Raw genomic sequence first — 25,135 nt, forward strand, 5'->3', positions numbered from 1 at the left:
TCAGCATTCTTGTTTTCCCTCTCTTAGCTGTAAGAGTCTGGATCTGTGCCCCCGGTATTTTTCAGTGGAAGATCATGATATTCGGGGACCAGGTCTTTGACGATTATCAAGGGCGTCAGGCGACTGATCGGGGATGAATCCCACGTACCCGCCTTCTTGATAACTTCCCATTATCTCGGTTTGGCCCAACAACCCTCTAGATCGTCAGCTCGTTGTGGGAAGAGAATGTGTCTACCAACTCTTTTATTTTGTACTTTCCTAAACACTGTACCAAGCTCTAGGGTAGATACAATAATAATAATAATAATTATGGTATTTGTTAAGCGCTTACTCTGTGCCAGGCACTTTATATACTAATCGCCGGGGTGGGTACAAGCAGATCGGGTTGGACACCGTCCCTCCTCCACATAGGGCTCACAGTCTTGATCCCCATTTTACAGATGAAGTAACTGAGGCCCAGTGAAGGGGCGTGCCCAAAGTCACACCACAGACAAGTGACAGAGCCGGGATTAGAACCCAGCTCCTTCTGATTCCCAGGCCCGTGCTCTACCCACTAGACCTCGCTGCTTCCCCGGTTGTTCTGTCAGTCACTCAATCAAATGCTATTTATTGAGCACTGACTGGGTGCAGAGCACTGCGGAGAATCCAGTCCGACAGAGTTGGAGTCAGTAGGCACGTCCCCTGCCCACAGCGAGCTTACAGTCTAGAGTCTGTCGATGCAAATGCCTCCGGAAAACTTGCTTCTTCTGGAAAACGTTCAGCCCATGTCTTTCCATTACCTAATGGTGGGATCCAGAAGTCACCAGGAAGCTTTGAGAGGATTGTGAGTCGGAGAGGCCTGGGCAGTGTTAGCAGAGATGGAGTTTGCTAGGGGATTCAAGAGCAGGAGAGCTGAACTTTGATTTAGAGTGTTCTTTCTCTGGAAACTTCATTCCCAGAAGGGCAGTGACCCAAATTAAAAACAGATCAGGAGCAGAGATCCAAGAGAATTTTCATTTTCCAGGTTTGGTTTCGAGATAAGATTGGTTACGGGGGTGGGGGGCGGGGGGAGCAAAGTAAAACAAAGTAAATTAATAATGGCAACTTTCCCTAAAAGGGCACACTCCCTTGGAAAGAATCCAAAGTGGATAGACACGTTAGAAAGTATAGGGTTCTCAGTCCAGCTTAACGCGAGAGTATCCAAATTAGGATACTTCTCTGGCTTATTGAATATCAATTTTGGGGAAAACAACCCCTCTCTAGAATCTTTTTTTTTACCATGCAAAAACTGCCTCGTGCTGAATTTCACTGGGCGACCAAACACACGCACACACACAAAACCACTCCTGGGGACTTTCTGGCAGTTAGCTAATATTCAGTTCAGTCCAGGCCCAATTTCTCATGACTCCATTTCCACGTGCAAACCCATGTTTTCCTCCATAGAGCTGAAAACCGAACTTGGATTCCTGCTTCCCAAGCTTCCGATCATAAAACTAATACAAAATAGTGACTGATCGTAAAAGAAAAGGAGGAGAAACCCAGGAAATGGATGCAAAGAACCATCAGCCCGGGAGCCTTCTTTAAAAACTTGAAAATTTACGAGCAGTATGAGAGAGAACAAGGGGACGAGAAAGAAATTACACTCATTCAGTCAGATTAGGAGACAAGAATTATTTCTCAGGGTTTTTTGGTGACAAAAGTGAGGCCAATGGATTTGGGGAGCGAGTTTCCCGATATATATGTCATCTGTGTATCCAAAACAAATATTTTGAGGATATACAATTGTTGGGGGATTGTTCTCAATTCAGTATTTCTTCTATAAAACCATTCACTTTGGTCTACATCGTCCTGTGCTGATGCTACTTGTAAATTTCACTCAGCTCATTCCCCTGAAACAGCTGTCCTTTTGGAGGGGAGAAAAGTGCGGAGGGTCGAAGAAGGGGAGAGGGCCTCGATTCTGTGGGCGGCGAGCGGTGTAAAATTACTTCGGGGAGAAAGAGGAGCGTCTTGATTCAGTTCAAGTGGACAGTCTAAAGTCTTTCCAACTGACACTGGAAAAGGTTGATATTTTGGCCATCGGTTCAAAGTTAAAGGTCCCCTAAACCTTGGAAACTTGAGCCCCCTTGAGCCGTAGGGTTGGTTCTTCGAGGCAGGATTTGATCCCACTGTAAAGGAGGGAGGAAAAACCATATGTGTTTGGACAGTGTGGTATCTGCTTTTGGGCTCCCATCTCCTCATCGATCAGTTGAGCAGTGAGAAGCAGTGCGGTCTAGTGGATAGAGCCCGGGTCTGGGAGTCAGAAAGACCTGGGTTCTAATCCCAGCTCCGCCACTCGTCTGCTCTGTGACCCTGGGCAATTTACTTCTCTGGGCCTCAGTTCCCTCATCTGGAAAATGGGGAGTAAGACTAAGAGCCCCATGTGGGATAGGGATTGTGTCCAACCCAATTTGCTTGTATCCACTCCAGTGCTGGACACATAGTGAACGGTTAACAAATGCCACAATTATAACTATAGTTTATACTAACATAATTAAAAAAAAATACCCACGATTTTGGAAGAACCCTTCCTATGATCATTTCTCAATGTGGAGTCCCGAGAGGGCTCACTGTGGGCCGGGAACGTGTCTACCCACTCTGTCGCAGCGTACTCTCCCAAGCGTTTAGGACAGTGCTCTGCCCATAGTAAGCGTTCAATAAATACCACTGATGATGAAGGGCCTTCTAAATTCTTTCCGGAAGAAGGAATGTGAGTTAACACCTCCAGATCTGCTTACCGGCTGCTGGGAAACACCTGACTCTCCCGCTAATCTTAACCCTCCTGGTTCCTTTCGAGATGGTGTGTACTAACTCAGCTGTGCTCTCCCAAGCACTTAGCACAGAGCTGTGCACACAGTAGGAGTGAAGCCGCTTGAGAGCAGGATCACGTTCAGTGCATTCATTCGATCCTGTTTATTCAGCACTTACTGCGTGCAAAACACCGCGTTAAGCGCTTGGGAGAGTACAATATAACAATAAACGGACACGTTCCCGCCCGCAGTGAGCTTATAGTCTAGAGGGGGAGCGTCTCTGCCGACTCTGTCGTCTCCCAAGTACTCAGAAAAGTGCAGGGATTGTCTCTATTGCTGAATTGTACTTTCCAAGCGCTTAGTACAGTGCTCTGCACACAGTGAGCGCTCATTAAATCCGATTGAATGAATGAATAAGCTCCTTGAGTCTGCTAACTACTCTCACGTGCTCGTCCAAGCTCTTGGTTTGGTGCTCTGCCCGGAGCAAGCGCTCAATAAATGCTACTGATTGATTTCGAGCCCACCCCTTAACTTTTGGCTGATCGTAACGTTGCTCTGCGGTTCTCTGCCGTGCGTTTTGTAAGCTGAAATCTCATTTTTGTTTCAGATTCTCCTTCCTCTGGGGTTAACAAACAGCTTGGATCCATGTCCCTTGATGAGCAACAGGGTGCGTGCCATTGGAGATGGGCCACACCCATTCCCATTCGTAGTTTCATCGTGTGGCTTAAATCAAGCCCTTTCCCTGTCGATGGTTTTTCGAGTAGACAGATAAGCTGATATTCAGTCCTTCACAGAGTAAAATGATACCAAGGAGAATTCCAGTCCAGGGCAGGACGGGAGTCGGAGGACCTGGGTTCTAATCTCAGCTCCGCCACTTGCCTGCCCTTTGACCTCGGGCGAGTCACTTCACTTCTCTGGGCCTCAGTTTCCTGATCCAAATAGAGGATAAGATGTTCCCTCCCTCTTATTCTGCGAACGCTGTATGTAACAGGGACCGTATCCAATCTGATCATTTTGTACAGACCCCAGCGCTTAGCACAGCGCCTGGCACATGCAAAGCATGAATTAAGTAGAGTTATGATTAGTCATAGTAGTATTAATAAGAACAGGTCTCCCGAGTAGAGCGGGGTGAAACGAGCTAAAGAAATTTCCGTGTCGTAGTGAGTCAGAGGTCTTTGCCTTGCTTAATTCCGGGGATGAGGAAGGGGCCAGAAAAGGCCTTTCCCATTTTGCAGTTGTAGAATTGGAGTGACAGGAAAGTTGAGGGACTTGGCTAAGATCCCAAAGGGAAAATCTCAATACCAGATCGGGATCCCGCAGCCTACACCCACCGGGTTGGGATGTGGTTTACGCGGTTGAGTTTTTTTTTTTTTTTTGGCTTGGAGTCAGAAAAGGATCAAGTCGTACTCGAGGCTTTCATATCCTGGCTCGAACGACTCTTCAGGGAGCCTGGTTCCAGTTAGGATCAATTCCCAACCAATGGAACGGGCATTTGATTTAATAATAATGATAATAATGATGATGATGGTATTTGCGAAGTGCTTATCATGTGTGAAGCACTTTTCTAAGCGCCGGAGTAAATTCGAGCTAATCAGGTTGGATAAGTCCCTGTCCCACTGGGGCTCATAGTCTTAATCCCCATTTTACAGATGAGGGGACTGAGGCCCAGAGAAATTAAGTGACTTGCCCAAGGTCACACAGCAGGCAAGTAGCAGAGCTGGGATTAGAACCCAGTTCCTTCTGGTTCCCAGGCCTGTGCATTATCCACTGGGCCGTGCTGCTTAAGGCACCGATTTATAAGCAGTGACTTGCAAGTTCTAATTCTCTTAGGGAAATGAAATTGCGCAGGGGAGATTTCTTCCTGACCCATTTGTCTCCACCCTTTGGGAATCCCTTCTTTGCGGAGCTGCAGGGGAATCACACCTTGCATTACTTTAATGAGCAGGCTGCAATAAATCGGGATTTGCAGGCGTGTGAATCTGCCTTGGACAGGTCCAGGGCTGCGGCAAAGTGCCGATAATCATAATGGTATTTGTTAAGCGCTTACTATGTGCCATTCCTTTATTCAGTCGTATTTATTGAGCGCTTACTCTGTGCGGAGCACTGTACTAAGCGCTTGGAATGTACAGTTCGTCAACAGATAGAGACAATCCCTGCCCAACAACGGGCTCGCGGTCTAAACGACTGGAACATAGTAAGCTCTTAACGGATACCATAAAAAAGGTAATATATGTCCCTACTTTAAGACTACCACAGTTCCCTCTGTGTGTAGTGACAAGAAAAGGAAATAGCTAGTGCTCTGTGCCTAAACCAGCTGATGGAACCTTGAGATATTTATTTTTAATGTTTAACATTATTCCATATATTTAAATATATTTAATAATCACATCTGCCCCATCTACGTTAAGACTCGCATTTTTCTGGGTAAGTTCCCTGTGGGCGGGGGTCGGATCCTACCTATCAGTTGCAATATCCTCTCCCAGCATTCAGCACAGTGTTCTGCCCACAGTAAGCACCCGAGAAACAGCATCGTTTGAAAACCAACATGCCGAACGCGGTGAGCTACCTAGTTCTTTATTATCATCGTGCAGGAGATTCTGGGGCCGGGCTCCTTGTCTATATTATGGCTCACTGGTGGTGGAAGAAAAAAAGGGGTGAGTTAAAAGAGCTGGCGGTTCTGGGGGTCAGAGGTCAGCCAGACGGGGTCCGGCATGGGTGGAGCAGGAACAGAGACGGGAGAAATAACCAATTTCACATGTAAAAAATCAGGTGCAGGCTCCTGGATTGTGAGCCCCGTGTGGAACGGGGACCTGATTATTTTGTATCTACCCAAGCGCTTAGTACAGTACTTAGCACAGAGCAAGGGTTTAACATATTGGTCTTGTGGTTGCAAAGGATCCACCTCCTTGAGGCCGAATGGTGACTGAAGGGCCTTGAGCAAATCACTGCACTTCTCTGTGCCTCAGTTCCTTCATCTGTCAAATGAGGGTTAGGACTTTACTGTTCCATTCTTGCTGTTTGTGATTCAGTCTAGGGGGAAGCCTTCCTAATTAGGCTTTATAAAAAAGCTAGTGACATGGATACCAACTCGGTCATTTCATACGCTCCCAAGTAGCCGGATGGGTGGGCTCGGGACCACGGAGGTGGCACAGATCATCGGCTCGTGGACGGGCGGGGAGAGGATCAGTTGTGTTTGCAAGGCTGTCGAGGGCAACTGAAATGTGTTGAGCTGAGCCCCTCGCGATGGAACCGCACGGGCTGAACCTAATTGTCTCACTGCAGGGCCATGCTACCGATTAGTTTCTCTGCCGGTATTGAGGCGTAGAAAGAGCCCGGCGTAGTGGGTAGAGCACGGGCCTGGGAGTCAGAAGGTCATGGGTTCTAATTCCGGCTCCGGCGCTTGTCCGCATGCGGCCTTGGGCAAGTCAGTTTGCTTCTGTGGGTCTCAGTGACCTCATCTGTCAAATGGGGATTAAGGCTGCGAACCCCATGCGGGACAGGGACTATGTCCAATGGATTTGCATGTATCCACCTCAGTACTTAGTACAGGAACTGGCACATAGTAAATGCTTAGCAAATACCCCAATTATCATTATTATCATTATTAATAGCGCAGTCCTCTGGATAGAGTTCACTCTGCTGGATAATTCAGATGGAGCGAGTTCAGCCGGCAGCCACTCCATTGAGAACACTGACAACAACCCCGACTGCGGGAAGGAAGAGAAACTGGGAGCGGGGCTGGAGGGGACCCCAAAAACGTGGATCTGAAAGAATGGAGTCTCACTCCAGTTCAGTGCTCAACTCTCAGTAGAGAGTAAGCTCCTCTAGGGCAGGGATCGTCCCTACGCAGTCCACCGGACTCTTCCAACCCAATAGTACAGTGCTCTGCACAGAGTAAACTCCTTGAGGGGAAGGATCGTTATCCCCTTAAATCCATTACGCTCTCCCAAGCGCTTAGCACAGTGATCTGAACATAGATTGTAAGCTTTTTGAGGTGAAGGATCGTATCTATTAAGTCCATTATAATAATAATTATGGTATGTGTTAAGGGCTTCCTATGTGCCGAGCTCAGTTCTAAGCGCTGGGGTAGATACAAGGTAATCAGGTTGTCCCAGGACTTTGAATCCCCATCTTACAGATGAGGTAACTGAGGCCCAGAGAAGTTAAGTGACTTGCCTAAGGTCACACAGATGACAAGTGGTGGAGCCGGGATTAGAACCCACATCCTCTGACTCCCAAGCCCGGGTTCTTTCCACGAAGCCACGCTGCTTCCATGCTACTCTCCCAAGTGCTCAGTACAGTGCTCTGCACATAGATAGTAAGCTCCTTGAGGGCTAAGATCTGTGGACAGGGAATGTGTCTGTTTCACTGTTATATCGTACTCTCCTGACCGCTTAGTATGCCGCTCTGCACAGAGGAAGCGCTCAGTAAGTACGAGTGACTAAGTCCATTATACTTCCCCAAGCGCTTAGTACGGAGCTCTGCATATAGTAGATTCTAAGTTCTTTGAGCAGAAGGATCGTATCTACTGAGTCCGTCGTACCCTCCCAGGTGCTTAGCATAGTGCTGTGCACACAGGAGGTGCTTGATCAATTCTACTGTGAGATGCTTATTGGATAGAACAAGGGCCTGGGAGTCAGAAGGACCTGGTTCTAATCCTTGCTCCGCCACATTTCTGCTTGGGCAAGTCACTTAACTTTGCTGGGCCTCAGTTACCTCATCTGTAAAATGGGGATTAAGACTAAGACCCCCAGGTGGGCAGGGACTGTGTCCAACTTAATCTAATTATCTATCTCAGGGATTAGGACGGTGCCTGACACATCGTAAGCGCTTAACAAGTACCATAATTATTACGGAGCTGACCTGCGGCTTAGCCGCCGAAGGTCGATTATGTGAACGAGGTATGGCCCTGCAAGCTCCAAATTGCAGGAATTAGAAGAGCTCATAGAATTAGCATCCTGCTGCCGTTTCCCCATTTAGTCTCCTTGGGGCTTTGAGGTCCTCAACTGAAAGCACGATGTGAATTCCAGCATTTTGGAATGGAATAGCAACAGAATCCTAAACGCAGGGTGATTTTGTTTGGGAGGAAAGGAAACCGAAGGGTTGGGACTTACAGTCAAAAAAGGTCGCCTCCAAGTCAAATTTCTGTGTCCGCAGAAAGCTTTAAAGTGTCTCCGATTTGACCCTTTTGTCCTGACTGTGGGTTTTTATGTACATAGTACGTGCTTAAATCCTACATTATCATCATCATCATCGAAATAAGCACACGAGTCCTTCTATCAGTTAATTTAGCTTTGCTCCTTAAGCACCGAGATGCCTGAGACTCTTATTTGGACCAGCGAAAACCTCCCGTCTATCCTGCTGGCCTCCCGTATTAAAAATACAAACCATTTTGCTGTGGAAAGACTTCGAGTCCTCCAAAGGGCGATGGAACGGGCAAGATATCACAAACACCTTAATTTGGGGACAGAATAGAGCCGCAAAGACCTCTGCTTTCCATCATCCTGGGCTGTGGGAGATGTCGTCTTTTGTTTTTGTTGGTTTTTTCCTTCTTCTTCCCCTTCTTCCCCTAAGCGATAGCACCCTATGCCAAACTCTATTTTCAGAGAGCAGCAATGAAAAGCTGAGCTCCAGGCCAGGCGAGCCAGTGTTAAGTTTGCACTACAGCACGGAGGGAACAACTACAAGCACGATAAAACTAGACTTCACAGACGAGTGGTAAGTTTGGCTCTTGGGGTTTTGTCTTTTGAGGTGCAGGGGAGGAAGATTTTTGTACCACATCTGTCTACCGTAGATGTGTTGTTCTAAATGGGAGGCGGCGGGGCCCGGTGGAAAGAGCATGAAACCGGCAAGTCAGAAGACTCCGGTTCTATTATCTCGGCCCTGTCGCCGGCCTGCTGGGTGACCCTGGGTAAGTCACGTAACCAGTCGGAGGCCTCTGGTTCCTCAACTGTGGAATGGAGAAAGGTCCCCGCTCTCCTCCCTTGTCACAGTGTGAGGTGTGGTGTGTGTGTGTGTGTGAGTCTGATCTGATAACCTGAATCCACCCTAGCACTTAAAGTAGGCCCCTGGCATGCAGGAAATGCAGAATAATTTCTATCATTAATATAATCATTGCTACTAAGGATAGTCATTCGTTTTTGTTTCTTTCCTGGAGCTTCCCTTCCAGAATTCTATCCAGTGGTATCTTTGGTTTTTTGTTATTGCCAGGTAGTAGCTAATGTGGGGCTTAACAGTCAGTAGCAAGAAGCAGTTTTCTGTCATTTTTACTCATCGTATAATACAACAGGAAAATAGCCGCAGTCCAGTATATTTTCAAGTTTCGGGCTGTTTTCTCTTTCGTCTGGGGAGTCGCTCCATAAGTCTCCAAGTGATATAAAGGATTGGTAGTGCAAATTTCTGCTTTAAAGCAGACAGGATGAACAGAAGAAATGAACTGGAATAGAGTTTTGATCCGGTATGAAAATGATTCCATAAAATCCAGTACAGTGGGTTATATCTGTTTGCATGAAAGCAGCACGGCTTAGTGGAAAGAGCACGGGCCTGGGAGTCAGAGGACCTTGGTTCTAATCCTGGCTCCAGCACTTATCTGCTAAGTGACCATGGGCCAGTCGCTTCACTTCTCTGGGCCTCAGTTTCTTCATTTGTAAAATGGGGATTTAATACCTGCTTCCTCCTACTAGCAAGACCTGGTTATCTTGGCACATAGTAAGTGCTTCACAAGTACCACGATTATTATTATTATCAGAGAATTACCTAAGAGCTTAATCCTGATTGAGGCAGTGCTTATCCGATTCCTTGGATGTTTTGGAAGTTGTAACATCACAATTTATTGTTTTTTTCAAATTATTCTTTCCCAATTCCTTTGGTCAATGAAGCTAAAGAGACTTAAACAGAAACATTTATATTTCAGCCTTGCCTGTATTAGAAAAAAAGGTGAGTAAACATCCAAATAATAATTATGATACTAGTGAAGCGCTTACTATGTGCCAAGCAGTGTTCTAAGCCCTGGGGTAGATACAGGTTAATCAGGTCAAACACAATCCCTGCCCCACATGGAGCTCACAGTCTAAGTAGAAGGGAGTAGGATTTAATCCCAACTTGACAGATGAGGTCTCGGGGACACAGGGAAGTGAAGTGACTTGCCCAAGGTCACACAGCAGACAGATGGCGGAACCTGAATTAGAATCCAGGTCCTCTGACCCCCAGTCCTAGGTTCTCTCCAGTAAGCCAAGCTGCCTCGCCTTTGTTGTTCTTCCTTTTTTCGAAATAGACCCTCCGAGCTTGGATCCCTACTCATTTCTAAGTGAAGTAAATATTTTGATTCTTCAGTTTGAAAATAGAATCGCAAAGGGGCTGTGGTCAGAGGCTTAAACTCAGAAATGAAGTGAAAGGATTTTTAAGGTCCCTTTTAAATCCGCTCCTCCTCGTCCTTCAATTAATCAGTCTTTCTCCTCTTCCTCCTCCTCGTCATCACTGGTATGTTGCGAGTCCATGCTGTGCGTGGTGCGCAATTCTAGGTTCGGTATAGCTTACAATAAAAATAGAGGACCGGGCCTCTACCTTTAAGGAGCTTCCAGGCTCCTGATGGCTTTCAGTCCATCCATCAGTGGTATTTATGGAGCACTTACCGTGTGCAGAGCACTGCACTATGCCCTGGGGAAAGTACAATACCATAGAGCTGGAAGGCGTGATCCCTGTCCAGGAGGAGCTTCCAGTCTCCATGGGAAGACAGACTTTAAAATAGATTAGGGATCGGGAAAGTGGGAGAGAGAAGAATATTAGAGAAGCATTGGTACGTAGCCAAATGCCCGGTCGTTAGGAGAGGAGGGCGGCTAATGGTCTTCTTGCTTTGGCATGTTTCTGTTCGACCAAATGGGAGATTTGAATCCTATCTCTCGACTCACATCTCCACATGAGAGTTTCTTAAAATAATTGAGAACCGTGCATATAAATAGTTTCATTTAAGCGAATGCAAGCCAAAATCGTTCATTCAGATCCTGTCTCCCGGCTGGCTTTCCTTCATCCTTTAACGTCTCGTTCTTCCCGGCCTGTTATTCTTGACTCGATAAAATGGGAGATATTTTTTTTCCTCCCATTTACAGCCCTCCGATTTGTGTATCAGAGTTCGAGGGGCTTGGTCAAATAGAATTGTATTCCAGGCCTTTTGGAGAAATTCCTGAAGGAGCAAGCCCAAAAGGTCAGCAACAGCAGTGTCACTGTGAGAGCACCCTTTTATTTTTTCTCATTGGGTTCCAGCGAGGGTCAACCAGTGGTACTTACTGAGCACTTACTGTGTGCAGAACACTGTGCTAAGCTCTTGGGACACATTCCCCACCCTCAAGGAGCTGATGGTCTTGAGGTTGTCTGGTCCAGGAGTTGTCTTAGTGTTGATGGTGGGTTTCGGGAGGCTGGGGTTTACAGTCGTTTCCGCAGCTTTTAGCCCTCCTTTCCTCTTCTCCCACTCCCTTCTGCGGCGCCCTGACTTGCTCCCCTTTATTCGTCCCCCTTCTCATCCCCACAGCAAGAGAAGCAGCGTGGCTCAGTGGAAAGAGCCCGGGCTTGGGAGTCAGAGTTCATGGGCTCGAATCCCGGCTCTGCCACTTGTCAGCTGTGTGACTGTGGGCAAGTTACTTCACTTCTCTGTGCCTCAGTTCCCTCATCTGTAAAATGGGACTTAACCGTGAGCCTCACGTGGGACAACCCGATTACCCTGTATCTACCCCAGCGCTTAGAACAGTGCTCTGCACATAGTAAGCGCTTAACAAATACCAACATTATTATGTTCATATCTGTCATTTATTTCTGTTAGTGTCTGTCTCCCCCTCTAGACTCTCATTGTGGGCAGGGAATGCGTCTGTTATTGTTCTGTTGGTCTCCCAAGCGCTCAGTACAGTGCTCTGCACACAGTAAGTGCTCAGTAGATACGATCGATTGAACGAATGAGGGGTCTCGTTTGAAGGAAAACGGCCGTCCGTTCTGAAACCTAGGTTGCCATGTTTTGGGCCAGGAGCAGTACAGCCTCAAGTTCCAGAGGAAGCGGCAGTCACTGCAAGCCGGAAGGTCAGGAAGAAGCCTTAATGACGTCGCTCCCGGGGCCGTCCGCCACCGAGGACAGCCAAGCAGGTGACAGGTTTTCTTTTGCCGCTCTCTGAAAAACAAAAGCCGCCGTTTCCGCCCGAATCCACACCGCCCTAGATAAAGCGTTCCCAGTTCACCGGGACTCGCCCTGTTCCCCACAGTTAAGCCATTCAGAATCAGTCGTATCGATCGAGTGCTTGCAATGTGCAGTGCCCTGTACTGAGCGCTCGGAAGAGGACATCGCAATAGAATCAGGTGGGCGTTGAAGGGTCGGGGAGCCACTGATAGAAATGGGAGCTCACAGAGGCTTCCCTCCTCTCAAGTCAGCAGGAGGCACGAATAGGGTAGCTGTAAGCTCGTATCTAGCATTTACGCTCGTTGTGGGCAGGGAATGTGTCTGTTTATTACTGTGTGGTACTCTCCCAAGCTCTTAGTACAGTGCTTTGCACCCAGGAAGCGCTCAATAAATACAAATGAAGGAATGACTGAATAATAATCATATTTAATGAGTGTCACCGGGAGCAGGGCACCGGAGTGAACACACACTGGAAAACGCCACCCAAAGAAGCGACGGGTTCCTTACCCGCAGGGAACTTACTCCAAACGAAGCATTCTGTTACTGAAGTCCATTAGCACTGACTCCAGCCAGCCACTTTCCTGGTCAGTCCTCCATATGGATCCACTGGGAAAACGACATGGCGGACGTCTACCTATTCGGAATCGGTGAAAAAGAGCAGAAGCGAATTCTAAACGATTTCCGCGACACCAGATCATCTTCATTCTGTAGTGAAGCGGGTCCTTTCTAAAACCTTTCAAATGAAAGAGAAGCCGCATGGTCTAGTGGATCGAGCACGAGCCCAGGAGTCAGAAGGAGCTGGGTTCCAGCCCCGGCTCTGCCACTTGTCTGCTGTGTGAACTTGGGCGAGTCTCTTCACTTCTCTGGAAAATGGGATTAAGACCATGAGCCCCGTGTGGGACATGGACTGTGTCCAATCTGATTTGCCTGTATCTACCACAGCGCTTAGAACAGTGCCTGGCACATAGTAAGCATTTAACAGGTACCATTAAAAAAATGAGTAGCATATATAAGAAAATGCGAAATTAAGGGGTCTCAAGATCTCCCCAAAATGCATCAGTGGAACGAGTCAACGGTGCCAGGAAAGAAGTATCCATTTGGGATTCCTGTATTTTTTTTTTTTCCTAAAACTGGATCCTGGACGTTTAAACCAAAATCATGCCCGGTTCTGAAAGGGAGTCGTCACTGCTGCGAATCAGGTAACGTGTCTGGGTTGTAGAAAGGTCCTAGCCAAAGATTCCGTGAGAGGACAGAAGTGCTTTATGGTTCCAAACCAAAGCCAGATGCTTCAGGAAGAGGGACAGATGTACTTTCTCCATGCCTAAAACGGTGTCCTGGAACAAGTGGGAGCTCAATAAATACCCCGACTACTTAAAAAGCAGAGTTGGCTCGCCTCCCTCCCAAGTACCGGGTTAGTTGCTGGCTCGAGGTGGAATGTTGATCAGGTGAAACGGGTTCCGTTGACGGATTCATAAGATGTAACGAGGACGTGTTTCCATCCTAGGAGCTCCTGGAGAATCCCTGGAGGAGGCGTCAAAGGTTGAAACTCAACAACCAGAAGGTCCAGGTGGGTAACTGGGCTGGTTTTCTGCAGTTGCCTCAGAACACAAGCCTTCTGGAAAAGCGGTGTGGTCTAGTGGAAGGAACCCGGGCCTGGGAGTCCAGAGGTCATGGGTTCTAATCTCGGCTTCACCACTTGTCTGCTGCGTGACCTTGGGCAAATCGCTTCACTTCTCTGGGCCCCAGTTACCTCATCTGTAAAATGGGGATTGAATGTGAGCCCCTCAGGAATGATGTCCAAACTGATTACCTCCCCCAGGGCTTAGAACAGTGCTTGGCACGTAGTAAGTACTCAACAAGTGCCATAGTTATTGTTCTCTATGCCTCGTTTTCCTCGTCTGCAAAGTGGGGGTTCACTACCTTCGCTGCCCGTAATGAGCTCGTCGGAATGAGGTTGGTTGAGCGGTGCGTCCCGGGGGACTCACCGGTCCTGTTGTTTCCGGACAGCGCCAGCAGATAAAATGGCAGCCGATTCCCCGGGATCCGGCTCGGACGAGAGGATGGACCCGAATCCGGCCAGCCCCGGCGAGATCACCGAAGAAGCCCCTCCGGGCGGGAGCAACGAAGAGCAGAGGGCCGGGCGGGCCAGGCCGGGGAGCGTGGCCGATCCGGAGAACCCCACAGAAGAAGCCCAGGCGCCGAGCGAGTCCCCGGGATCCGCCGGGAATGAGGATACGCCCACCAGGACCTCCGCTTTCCAGGAAACGGACGACAGTGACGACGACGCGGTCCTGATCCCGGGGGCCAGGTATCGAGCCGGACCGGGCCACAGGTGAGTCGGCGCTCGGCGGACACGGTCCCGGGGGAGGTGGCCCGCGACCCCGCTTCCCCAAACCTGACCCTCCCCTCAGTCGGTCCCAGACAGGTGGCCCAAACCTCGAGACCCAGGGTAGGAGAGCGTTGCAGGCTGCTTCAGGCCCGCCATCTTGAAAATAGAGATTTCTCTCGGGTTAAGACCGCCGGTGGTGAGTTGCCCACATTCCAGCCAGTTGGGCCTCAAAAATACGATCGAGGGAGAGCACAGTGGTGCTTGGAAAGGGGACGGGCTTAGGACCCCTCGGAGTTACTCCTTTCGGGCCACCTCCTAGGTTTCAGCGCCCAGAGGAATGACGATCAGTGTAGCCCGCCCGGTTTGTTTGGGCCCATGGGAATCTCTTACTCTGGGAGAATGAGCTTTTCGTCGGCCATTTCTGCCGGCTCCATTTCGAAGCAGAAGAAGTAGCACCGAGTAACCGAGACATGGCGGATGATGGGTTGGATTTACTGGGGCTCTCTCCGACTCTGTCTCTGGGATAAAAAGCTTCCGTTGGGAAAAGGGAGATCTTGCTCTCTTTCTTCCCGCTTTGAAGCACCCTTATTTCAAACGTACTGTTACCTGCCTTCCCAAACAAAAAAACAAGAGTGGTTTTGGCGAATGGAGCCTTTAAAGCTGAAGTGGAAACTCTTACCACCCCTTTTTCACCCTCTCCCCCACCCTGACTGAATCTGGGCCCATCGCAGGGCCCAGTTTAGACAGTAGGGAAAATTCCATCATCTCCCGCTTTGCTCCATGTGTCGCATTCCTGAATCTTAAATACGTCACCTCTCACAGAACCTTCCCCCCCCACTTCACTCTCTGGCCATCGGAGCCTCGGGAGGAGCGTGCTGACCAAACGTGCCTCACGCACATTCTGTTGTTCGGCGAGGCGGCCGTTTGCTCTTTTCCACTGAGCAGCTGTAGATATGAACCAGACACACTACGGATTTGAAGGGGCAAATATAGACAGAGTCCTGATTAGCCTCCCACGCGCATTATTCACTTAGAGCGGAAGTGTAAAAATAGCCCCGCCGCCACCCTGTCTTATTGTCGGGAATGGTTCATTTTCCCCGAATCGTCGGGTTTTTTGATTAAAGCAGATCTTCTCTGCTCCGGGATATCGACTTGGATGAAAGTTCCTAGTAGCCTCAAAGCCTCACAATGCAACTGTTGCAGAGAGAGGAGCCTGGCTCTCTTTCTCTCCTCTCCATTCCCCGGTGTTGCATCTCCCTTGGATTCCAAAGATCTTCCCGAAGTTTGAAAATCAGAGAGGAATCGAGCCAGTTGTCCTGGATCTCAGTGGGTACGGGTATGGTTGAGCACGCTACTTTCGGGCGGTCTACACAAATGAAGGGGAAACAATTACTGTCATGTACTAGGCGTCCTCTGGGAAGACCGCCACAAAAACCACTTTAAATAGAAGCAGAGGACCTGGGTTCTAATCCCAGCTCTGCCAATTATTTGCTTTGTGACCCTGGGCAAATTATTTCACTTCTCCGTGCCTGTTCTCTTGTTCACTCTCCTACTTAGACTGTGAGCCCCAGGCGGGACGGGGACTGGGTTCAACCTAATCAACTCGGATCAATCAGTCATATTTACTGAGCGCTTACTACGCGCAGAGCTCGGTACTAACCGATCCACCCCAGCACCAAGAACCGAGTTCGACACGTAGTACCATTAAAAAATTAACCATTAACAAATACCATTAAAAAAAATAAAATTTATATGCCCCATTCCCATTATCACATCGAGGGCCTCGGGGGTGGTCTGTGGAAGCGACTACATGATGGTAATAATAACTGTGGTATTTGTTAAGCCCTTGCTATGTGCTAAGCGCTGGGGTGGATACAAGCAAATCAGGTTGGACACAGTCCATGTGCCACGTGGGGCTCACAGTCTCAATCCCCATTTTACAGATGAGGGAAGTGAGGCACAGAGAACTGAAGTGACTTGCCCAAGATCACACAGCAGACAAGTGGCAGAGGCAGGATTAGAACTCATGACCTTTTGACTCCAAGGCCAATGCTCTATCCACTAGGCAGACATGAATATAAAGAAATTACCGATATAACAGTATTATTATGAAACAGAGTTGGTGGATACGCTCCCTGCCCATAAGGGGATTCCAGTCTAAAAGAATCCCCTGCGAGTCACCACACGCTTGGTGCAGACACGTTTCTTTCCATTTTGAGCTTCCCTCCTTCAAGTCTCAGTGGGCGCCCCCCCCCCCCCCCCGTTATGGGGTTTGGTGAACCTCCGTGGGATCCGTGTTCTCCGTTTGGTGGTGTCCCTGTTCTCCCCCGGTCGCCCCACCTTCTTGGTTCCGTAGGCCTCAGTTCTGCCCTTTCTAAGCCCGAAGAGTTGTAATTCCCTTCCGGCGGCTGACCGCAAAAAATAAGAAGTCTGTAGACATAGAACTCAGATTCAGAAATCCAACAGACGATTTGATTTCCTTCCAAACATGCCCCTTTATCTCAGGGAACATGGTAACCAACTGGCTGAAAACACGGCCTCTTTCTTTTTCTTTTCCTCCGAAGGAATTTTTCTAATCCCCGCATTGCTCCGGCACCAGTTTTCAGCCAACGGGACGCCCTCTCTTTAAATCGCCTGCCTAATCCACTGCCGGCCCTCGCTCGGCCCGGGAGGCGGGATCGGGTCGGTTATCTCGAAGGGAGGAAGGGCAGGTGAATTGAGAAAAGCGGCATGGTCAAGTGGATAGAGCCCGGGCCTGGAGTCAGAGAACCTGGGTTCTAATCCCGGCTCCGTCACTTGCCTGCTGCGTGACCTTCGGCGAGTCACTTTGCTTCTCCATGCCTCAGTTTCCTCAGTTTTTCAGATTTAATCCTCCCTCCTACTTAGTCTGGGAGCCTCAAGTGGAACGGGGACCGTGTACCATCTGATTGACTTGAATCTACCGTAGTGTTTAAAAAAAAATGCATGGCACATAGTAACTTAACAAATGCTAGTTAATAATAATGACTCAAGGAGAAGAATTCATTACTGGATAATAAACTATTCCTCTAGCCTATAAACTCGTGCCTGTCAAATGGTTATATTTTTCTCTCCCAAGCGCTTAGCGCTCAGCACAAAGTAAGTACTCAATAAATAGATTGACTGGCTGATAAGAAGCAGCATGGCTTAATGGAAAGACCAGGCTTGGGAGTCAGAGGTCGCGAGTTCTAATCCCGGCTCCGCCACTTCTCTGCTGTGTGACTCTGGGCAAGTCACTTCACTTCCCTGTGCCTCGGTTACCTCATCTGTAAAATGAGGATTAAGACTGCGAGCCCCACGTGGGACTTGATAACCTTGTCGTTATCTCAGTGCTTAGAATAGTACTTGGCACAGAGTAAGTGCTTAACAAATACCATTATTATTATCATTAGAGAGATTTTTGTTTCCGGAAAGACCTCAGGGGACCCATATTCACCAGTCTAAAATCATAGGTTCCAACTCTGCCCCCATCCCATAATATCACTGCCCCTTCCCCCCCCCAAAGTCCAGGGTGGGTTTCAAGATCAGGATGAGAAGCCCTGTGGGGTCTTTCCTCAGCATGGGGGTAAGGGGGAGGGTCTAGGGATAAGCGATCAAGGTGCCCTGGTGTCCCACCCGGCCCAGTTCCTTGCCAAGGGTGGAGAAGCAGGGTGGCCTAGTGGCTAGAGCCCAACCCTGGGAGTCAGGAGGTCATGAGTTCTAATCCCGGCTCTGCCGCTTATCTGCTGTGGGACCTCGGGCAGGTCACTTCACTTCTCTGGGCCTCAGTTACCTCATCTCTAAAATGGGGATTAAGACTGTGACCCCCCAAATGGGACAGGGTTCGTGTCCAACCCAAGGGGCTCTTAACCACCCCAGCACTTAAAACGGCGCCTGGCACAGAGTAAGCGCTTAACACATACCATAGTTATTATTATTAAAACGTTGCGTGCAGCACAAATTTCAGAAGAGACTTTTCATTCATTCATTCAGTAGTATTTATTGAGCGTTTACTAGGTGCAGAGCACTGTAATAAGCACTTGGAATGTATAATTTGGCAACAGATAGAGACAATCACTGCCCACTGATGGGCTCACAGTCTAATCGACCTTTGACGAAGGTCAGCACGGGACAGTCTTAAAATCAAGCCAGGTTGAGGCCCGAGTAGGCGAGACCTAGCGTGTCTGCGTTAAGACTCTCCCCCAAAGTTTTCTTTTTTGTCGGAGGGCTGAGGAGATCCAGGTTCAGCATTCTACTTTTGAGGACAGAGTGAAGCGTGGGAAGGAAATGCTTCGGAAGAAAGTTCTGAACGACTAACCTGAGGATTTCAAACGGCCTGCCTGTCTCATTAACCGAAGCGGCGCTTCTCCCGAAATGTACCCGGAGGCTGCTGTGGTCGCGTAGGCTGCTAGAGCAGGGTTTGCCATCCCCTGCTGTGCCCGGGGGTTTTAAAAGTCGCGGCCCCTGGAGCTCTGGGGCCTCGTTGGCACGGGGAGATCTTGCGTCTTGGATCGATCGATCGGATGTATTTATCGAGCGCTTACTCTGCGCAGGCGACGCGGGTGCAGCGTGACCTCCAAGAGGGGGACACCCCCCTCCCCCCCAACCGGCAAGGATAGGAGAACCCCGCCGTTCTAGACCCAACTCCCCTCCGGCCAAGACCTTTTACATCTTCCCTGGTGCTTTGGCCGGAGGGGAAGGACGCGGTCAATCCCCAAGACGTTCTAAGCAGAATCAGAAAAGAGAAGAAAAAGATAACCGTCGGGGACATCCTTCGGAGGACCGAGCGCGTTTTGGACAACTCAGAAATGCGGTCCCTCATAGAGAGAGGGCTTAGTCTTTGAGGGTAGTTGGTGTGTGCTGTGAAATTGAGCTGCCATAGGGAGTGGTTGTGGCCTGGTGGATTATCAGGTAGGGTAACTGATTATGAGGGGAAAAAAAGCTTCCTCTATCTCCCATCGCCTCTCTCTCTCCTTCTCCCCTTTTCTCCCTTCCTTTCCTCTCCTATCTCCTGTTTCCCTCTCCCTTCCTCTCCTCTCCTGTCTCCTCTCTGTCTCCCTCTCCTCTCTGTCTCCCTCTTCTCTCTCTCTCTCCCTTCTCTTTCTCTCTCTCCCTCCTCTCTCTCTCTCCTCGCCTCCCCCCTCTCATTTTCCCTCTCCATCATGGGCATTCAAGAAAGCTTCCCCTAGCAGTAGGGTGGAAAAGCCCTTTGACTCCCCGAGCTACCCACTCTGTAGCAGTTAGATTATTCCAAAAGGAGGCCACTCTTCATTTATCAAAAAAAAAAAAGTCTCCACCCACTGCCCCTGGCTGCCGTGACACCCCGACCCTCCCCTAAAGGGAAAGTAAATTGCCAGTGGGCACCTGCCTGGGTTTAATTTCTTTCAAAGCAAGGAGCCGGGAGTCAGAAAGACCTGGGATTCTAATCCCGGTTCGGCCGTTTGTCTGCTCTGTGAACTTCAATTTTCTGGGCCCCAGTGACCTCATCTGAAAGCGGGGATGGAAACTGTGAGCCCCTGATGGGACAAGGGACTGTGTCCATCTCGATTTTCTTGCATTCGCCCCTGCGCTTAGTACAGTGCCTGGCACATAGTCAGCACTTAACAAATGCCATTAAAAAAAAAAGAAATCCCAACACTTCTCTGCGCCTCAGCTCCCTCGTCTGCAAAATGGGGATTTCAATACCTGTTCTCCCTCCCCCTTAATGGTGGTATTTAGATTGTGAGCTCCATATAGGACCCGATTATCTTGCGTGTTCCCCCGTGGCACATAGTGAGCGCTTTAACAGATAACCACGTTTATTAAGATCATTTCCATATTTCAGGAGAATGTCTCATATATATGTAAATCATTAAAAGAATCCGACCAGCGGGTTCCAGCACCAGCGGGGAACGGGTCTGCCAGCTCTGTTGTATTGTCCTCTCCCAAGAGCCTAGTACAGTGCTGCGCGCATAGTAAGCGCTCAATAAATACCACGGTGATGGTAGCGATGATGACCAGGCACTCCGAGGGGGTATTCAGACTCCCTCATCCCCTAAATTCTCCTTGACCCCTGCCTTTAAAGACTTCGGGAAGATTAGCGTCCAACCACCGCGGCAGATACCGTCCGAACCCTCAGCCTTGCAGATCAGTAGATGTTAGATGGCCTTTGAGGTAGCCTGGTGGGTTGTTTTTTTTGGCGGAGGGTGGCCAGGGCGGGTCAGATCCTGGGGATGAGAAACCCCTTGGTGGGGAGTCCATGGCCCTCTTTTGCAACCCAGGGAACTGTCCTTTCCTTCAAATGAGATGGTTAATTACGCAGGCGCTCGATATATCTGCCACTACCGGGCTTTTGTGAATGACTGCAGTTATTGTGTTCCCTTCACTAGATTTAATGTCAGAGGAACAGCAGTAGGTGATAGAATAATGAGGTAATTCAATATGTTCCTTTGCCCCTTCCTTCCCGCCCCACCCCATTGGATCTGCCAGGCCTTTACCTTCCACAGCTAACCGCCTTTCCTATTAACAGTTAATACTTCTGAGCGTTATGAAGCAGGTTGCTTTCTGAACTATATTTATCCGCATGCACCGCATGGGCCCAGACTGAGAAAAACAAAATAACGATTGAGCCGACGCAATGAGACACTCACTTCTCTTGTGTGTCACAACAGCACGGGAATGGGTTCTAATTCCGGCTCCGCCCCTGCCCCTTGCCTGCTGTGTGACCTTTGGGGAAGTCACTTCACTTCTGTGGGCCTCGATTTCCTCGCCTGTAAAACGGGGATTCAGCAAGAGCCCGGGCTTGGGAGTCGGAGGTCGTGGGTTCTGATCCCGCCTCCGCCACTTGCCTGCCGTGTGACCTTCGGGCAAGTCGCTAAACGCCTCTGTGCCTCAGTTACCTCATCTGTAAAATGGGGGATGAGACTGTGAGCCCCACGTGGGACAACCCGATCACCTTGTATCTACGCCAGAGCTCAGAGCAGTGCTTGGCACATAGTAAGCGCTTAAATGTCATAATACAAGCACTTAGTACAGTGGTCTGCGCACAGTGAATACGATTGAATGAATACCCGTTCTCCCTCCCTTGAAGGCTGTGAGCTCCATATGGGACAGAGACAGTGTTAAGATCTGAGAATCTGGTGTCCTTCCCAGCATGAAACATAGTGCTGTACAGTAAGCACTGAATAAATATCATTTTTAACTATAAAACCATGTTTTAAAGGCTGATTTTTTTGGTTATAGAATACCACACCCGTTGTCTTTGATCTCTGTTTTTGAAAGGATAACTCCTGTATTTTTTGCCCTGAACTGCAGTTTCATGCACCTAGATTATATTATTTAGAGACAGTATTTTCGTATGGAGAAGCCAATAGCATTATAGAAATAGCCTTTTTTTTTTTGACCATCGGAATTAAGAGTATCGGTTTTGGAAGAGAACACCTCTCTTCGCGTAGCTGTGCCATGCTGAGGAATGAAGTAAATTGGTCTTCTGTAGTGCGATATCAGATTATCTCCGGAGCGCCGGACGAAGCCGGATTTCTAATCCCCCTCCCCCAGGTCTGTCTCTGATCCAGGAAACGAGAGTGGAGTTGAAGGAAGAGGTCTCGGGCCACAGCTATGCCACAGATCAATAGAATCCTAAAAGGGTCGCAGGTGTCGGAGATATTGTCACGGCCTTTCTAAGCAGACCGGAGGGAGGACTGTTGAGAGAGATGCTAAAGGACCTGACCAGGCAAGGCAGGCTTCATGGAGGATGGGAGGGTAGAGCAGAGATTTGAAGAAGGAGAATTATGGTACGATTGTTATTGTATTTGTTTAAAGCGCTTGGTATGTGTCGAGCACCGGTCTAAGCACTAGGGTTCAAACCAGTTAATCAGGTTGGACCCAATCCCTGTCCCTGACGGGGCTCCCAGCCTAAATAGGAAGAGGAACCGGAATTTGATTCCCCCTTGTACAGTTGAGGGAACAGGCTCAGAGGAAGCAAAGTGACTTGCCCAAGGTCACAAACTAGGCAAGTGGCAGAGCCGGGCTTAGAACCCAGGTCCTCTGACTCCCGGGACCGGGTTCCCTGCACCACGCTGCTCTTTGTTACCTACCTATCGCGTACCGAGCACTGTGCTGAGCGCTGGGGTTAGAGGCAAGATAATCGGATCAGGCCCAGTCCCCGTCTCGTATGGGACTCACAGTCCAATGGTTCCATGGGGTAAATAATGAACATTTAAGTGCATATCTGTAATTTTATTTATTTGTATTGATGTCCGTCTACCCCCTTTAGACTGTGGGCTCACTGTGGGCAGGGAAAGTCACTGTTTATTGTACTTTTCCCAAGCGCTTAGTACAGTGCTGTGCACACAATAAGTGCTCTAAGTACGATTGAACGAACGTGGACAGCCCGTGTGACCCGAGGGGGACAGGAAGTCGGTTCATTGGGCCGAAGCGAGAGGACTCCATCTTGGAGGGCAGTAGCAGATGAGGGCGGCTGACTTGTAGCAGAGGGTGGCGGATCAATCAATCCATCGTATTTATTGAGCGCTTACAGCGTGCAGTGCCTGAATTAAGTGCTGGGGAGAGTGTGATATAACAGGTGGTAGACAAGTTCCTTACCTACGGCAAACTCCCAGTGTAGGGGGGAGACAGACAGTAATATGAATAAATGAACAGCAGCGCACGTAAGCGCCGTGGGGCTGAGGGAGGGGTAAATAAAGGCTGCAGATCTTTCAAGAGTGACACGGAAGGGAGTGGGAGAAGAGGAAATGAGGGCTTAGTCGGCAAATGGTTTAGGACTTGACCTTCCTTAATTGGTTTGAATATGAAAAGCAACCAGGAGCCTCTGCTGGGTATTATTATTATTATAGCATTTATTAAGTGCTAACTGCTTGGTGTGTGTCGAGCACTGTGCTACGCACTGGAAAAGACACAAGATAATCAGATCAGAATGCAGTCCCTGTCCAAAATGGGGCTCACGGTCTCAGTAGGTGAGAGAACAGGCATTGAATCCCCATTTTACAGAAAACTGAGGCACAGAAATGTGAAGTGATTTCTCTAGTGTGTCACCAAGAGCACGGACTGGGTTCTAATCCCTGCCCTGCCCCTTGCCTGCTGCGTGATCATGAGCAAGTCACTTCACTTCTCTGGGCCTTTTTTCTCATCTGTAAAATGGAGGATTCAGTGCCCGTTCTCCCTCCTACTTAGATTGTGAGTCCCATGTGGGACACGAACTGCGTCCAGTCTGATGATCTTATATCTTCCCCAGCGCTTAGTACAGTGCTTGGCTCAGAGTAAGCGCTTAACAAGAACCACCATTATCACGTGTGTGGATTGGGGTACTTGGAAGAGGCAGAATGGGGAGCGGTAGGAAACAGACCAGTGAAGAAGAAACTCTCCCAAGCCACAGAGGATAGTATCACATTTTGAATCTTGGGAGTTTTCGGGGGTGTCCCTGTCCAAAAAAAATAAGAACAGTTGTCCGACTCCCCCGTCTCTGTCTCTGGCTTTTGTAGGGGCAGCGTGGATAGCAATGCTGGTTTTTAGGTGGGGATAGCTGGGGTAGGGTCCTTGGATTTGGGGGAGACAGTTGAGGTGGGGGTCATTGGATGAGGGAGAGACAAGGTGGGGCCAGTGGATTTCGGGGAGACAGTCGGGTAGGGTCTCTGTTTTGGGGGGACCTAGTTAGGGTAAGGTCATTGGATTTGGGGGATGACAGGGTAGGGCCACTGGCTTTTGGGGAGACAGTTGGGAAAGGTTGCTGGTTTGGGGGACCCAGTTGGGGTAGGGGCATTGGATTTGGGGGAGACAGGGAAGGGCCGCTGGCGTTTGGGGAGACAGTTGGGGTAGGATCCCTGTTTTGGGGGGACCTAGTTGGGGTAAGGTCATTGGATTTGCCGGGGAGACAGGGTAGGGCCACTGGCTTTTGGGGAGACAATTGGGGTAGGATCCCTGTTTTGGGGGACCTAGTTGGGGTAAGGTCATTGGATTTGGGGGGAGACAGGGTAGGGCCACTGGCTTTCGGAGGAGACAGTTGAGGGTAGGATCACTAGCTTCCCAGAGTTCGGGTTGGTGGCGGTGGCTTCGTTTTGTACCGACCAGGTGACCACCCCCTTCCCCTCCCCGAGCCCGTTCCCAGTGCTCTCCCTCCGGTCCTTTGCTCGCCCCGGGATCCCTCCCCGTGACAGCGAACTTCCGGCTCGGCCGGCGGCAGTCCCGGCACCGCCGGAGCAGGAGGAGAACGGCTCGGCCTCGGCCGTCCCCCCGACCTAACGGTGTCCCCTCTCAGGCCCTCTGGCTCAGTGGCCTCGTCTCTCGGCCAAAGACCGACCCGGCGAGCCGCCCGAGACACTTCACGAGCCACGGTCCGGCTCCCCCAGTGGTCTTCATTGAGCTCTTGCTGGGGCCGGAGCACTGGACTAAGCACTCGGCGCCGTGGCGGATTCCAAAGGACGCGGGACCCGCCATTTTCCCGGGAGCCGTGGGCAGAAGGGAGACCGGCGGTGGTGAAGTCCACCCGCTTAAACCGTTCTCTGCTTTGCACTTCCCAAACGATTAGTACAGTGCATTGCACCCAGTGGGTGCTCGATAAATATTCCCACTGTTATCCGCCCCCCTCACCCATATTACTCCCAATACCCGTCCCTGGTAAGTTCATTGTGAGCAGGGAAAGTGTCTGTTCTACTGTAGTCTTCCAAGCGCTTAGTATGGTGCTCTGCACTTGGTAAGTGATCAATAAATACCATCTATTGATATCCCCACAAAGCCTCCCGGCCCCCAGAACCTACCTCTTCGAACCCCCAACCCCCAAACTGGCCTGGGCGTCTCGGAAGGTATCACCCCACCTCACGGCCGGAGACACCACGCGGGGCCTGGTGGATCGAGCCCGGGCCTGGGAGTCAGAAGGACCTGGGTTCTAATCCT

At 49.6% G+C, this 25,135-nt stretch overlaps 1 protein-coding gene across 6 annotated transcripts in view; it reads left to right on the plus strand.

Moving 5' to 3' along the window:
- The window catches only part of DCAF6 (DDB1 and CUL4 associated factor 6), a 76,432-nt gene that overhangs the window by 42,669 nt on the left and 8,628 nt on the right, over positions 1-25,135 (plus strand). For 2 of the 6 annotated variants that reach the window (XM_029080753.2, XM_029080755.2), the window contains 6 exons: positions 3,373-3,432; positions 8,372-8,483; positions 11,776-11,891; positions 13,427-13,489; positions 13,930-14,254; positions 20,617-20,658. In XM_029080753.2, the coding sequence (XP_028936586.1) occupies positions 3,373-3,432; positions 8,372-8,483; positions 11,776-11,891; positions 13,427-13,489; positions 13,930-14,254; positions 20,617-20,658 (718 nt within the window). The remainder of the gene's footprint in view (positions 1-3,372; positions 3,433-8,371; positions 8,484-11,775; positions 11,892-13,426; positions 13,490-13,929; positions 14,255-20,616; positions 20,659-25,135) is intronic. The other 4 variants (XM_029080754.2, XM_029080757.2, XM_029080756.2 and 1 more) reach the window with 3 other exon arrangements.

The sequence above is a fragment of the Ornithorhynchus anatinus genome, chromosome 16 (genome assembly GCF_004115215.2).
Source record: "Ornithorhynchus anatinus isolate Pmale09 chromosome 16, mOrnAna1.pri.v4, whole genome shotgun sequence".
Lineage (NCBI taxonomy): Eukaryota > Metazoa > Chordata > Mammalia > Monotremata > Ornithorhynchidae > Ornithorhynchus > Ornithorhynchus anatinus.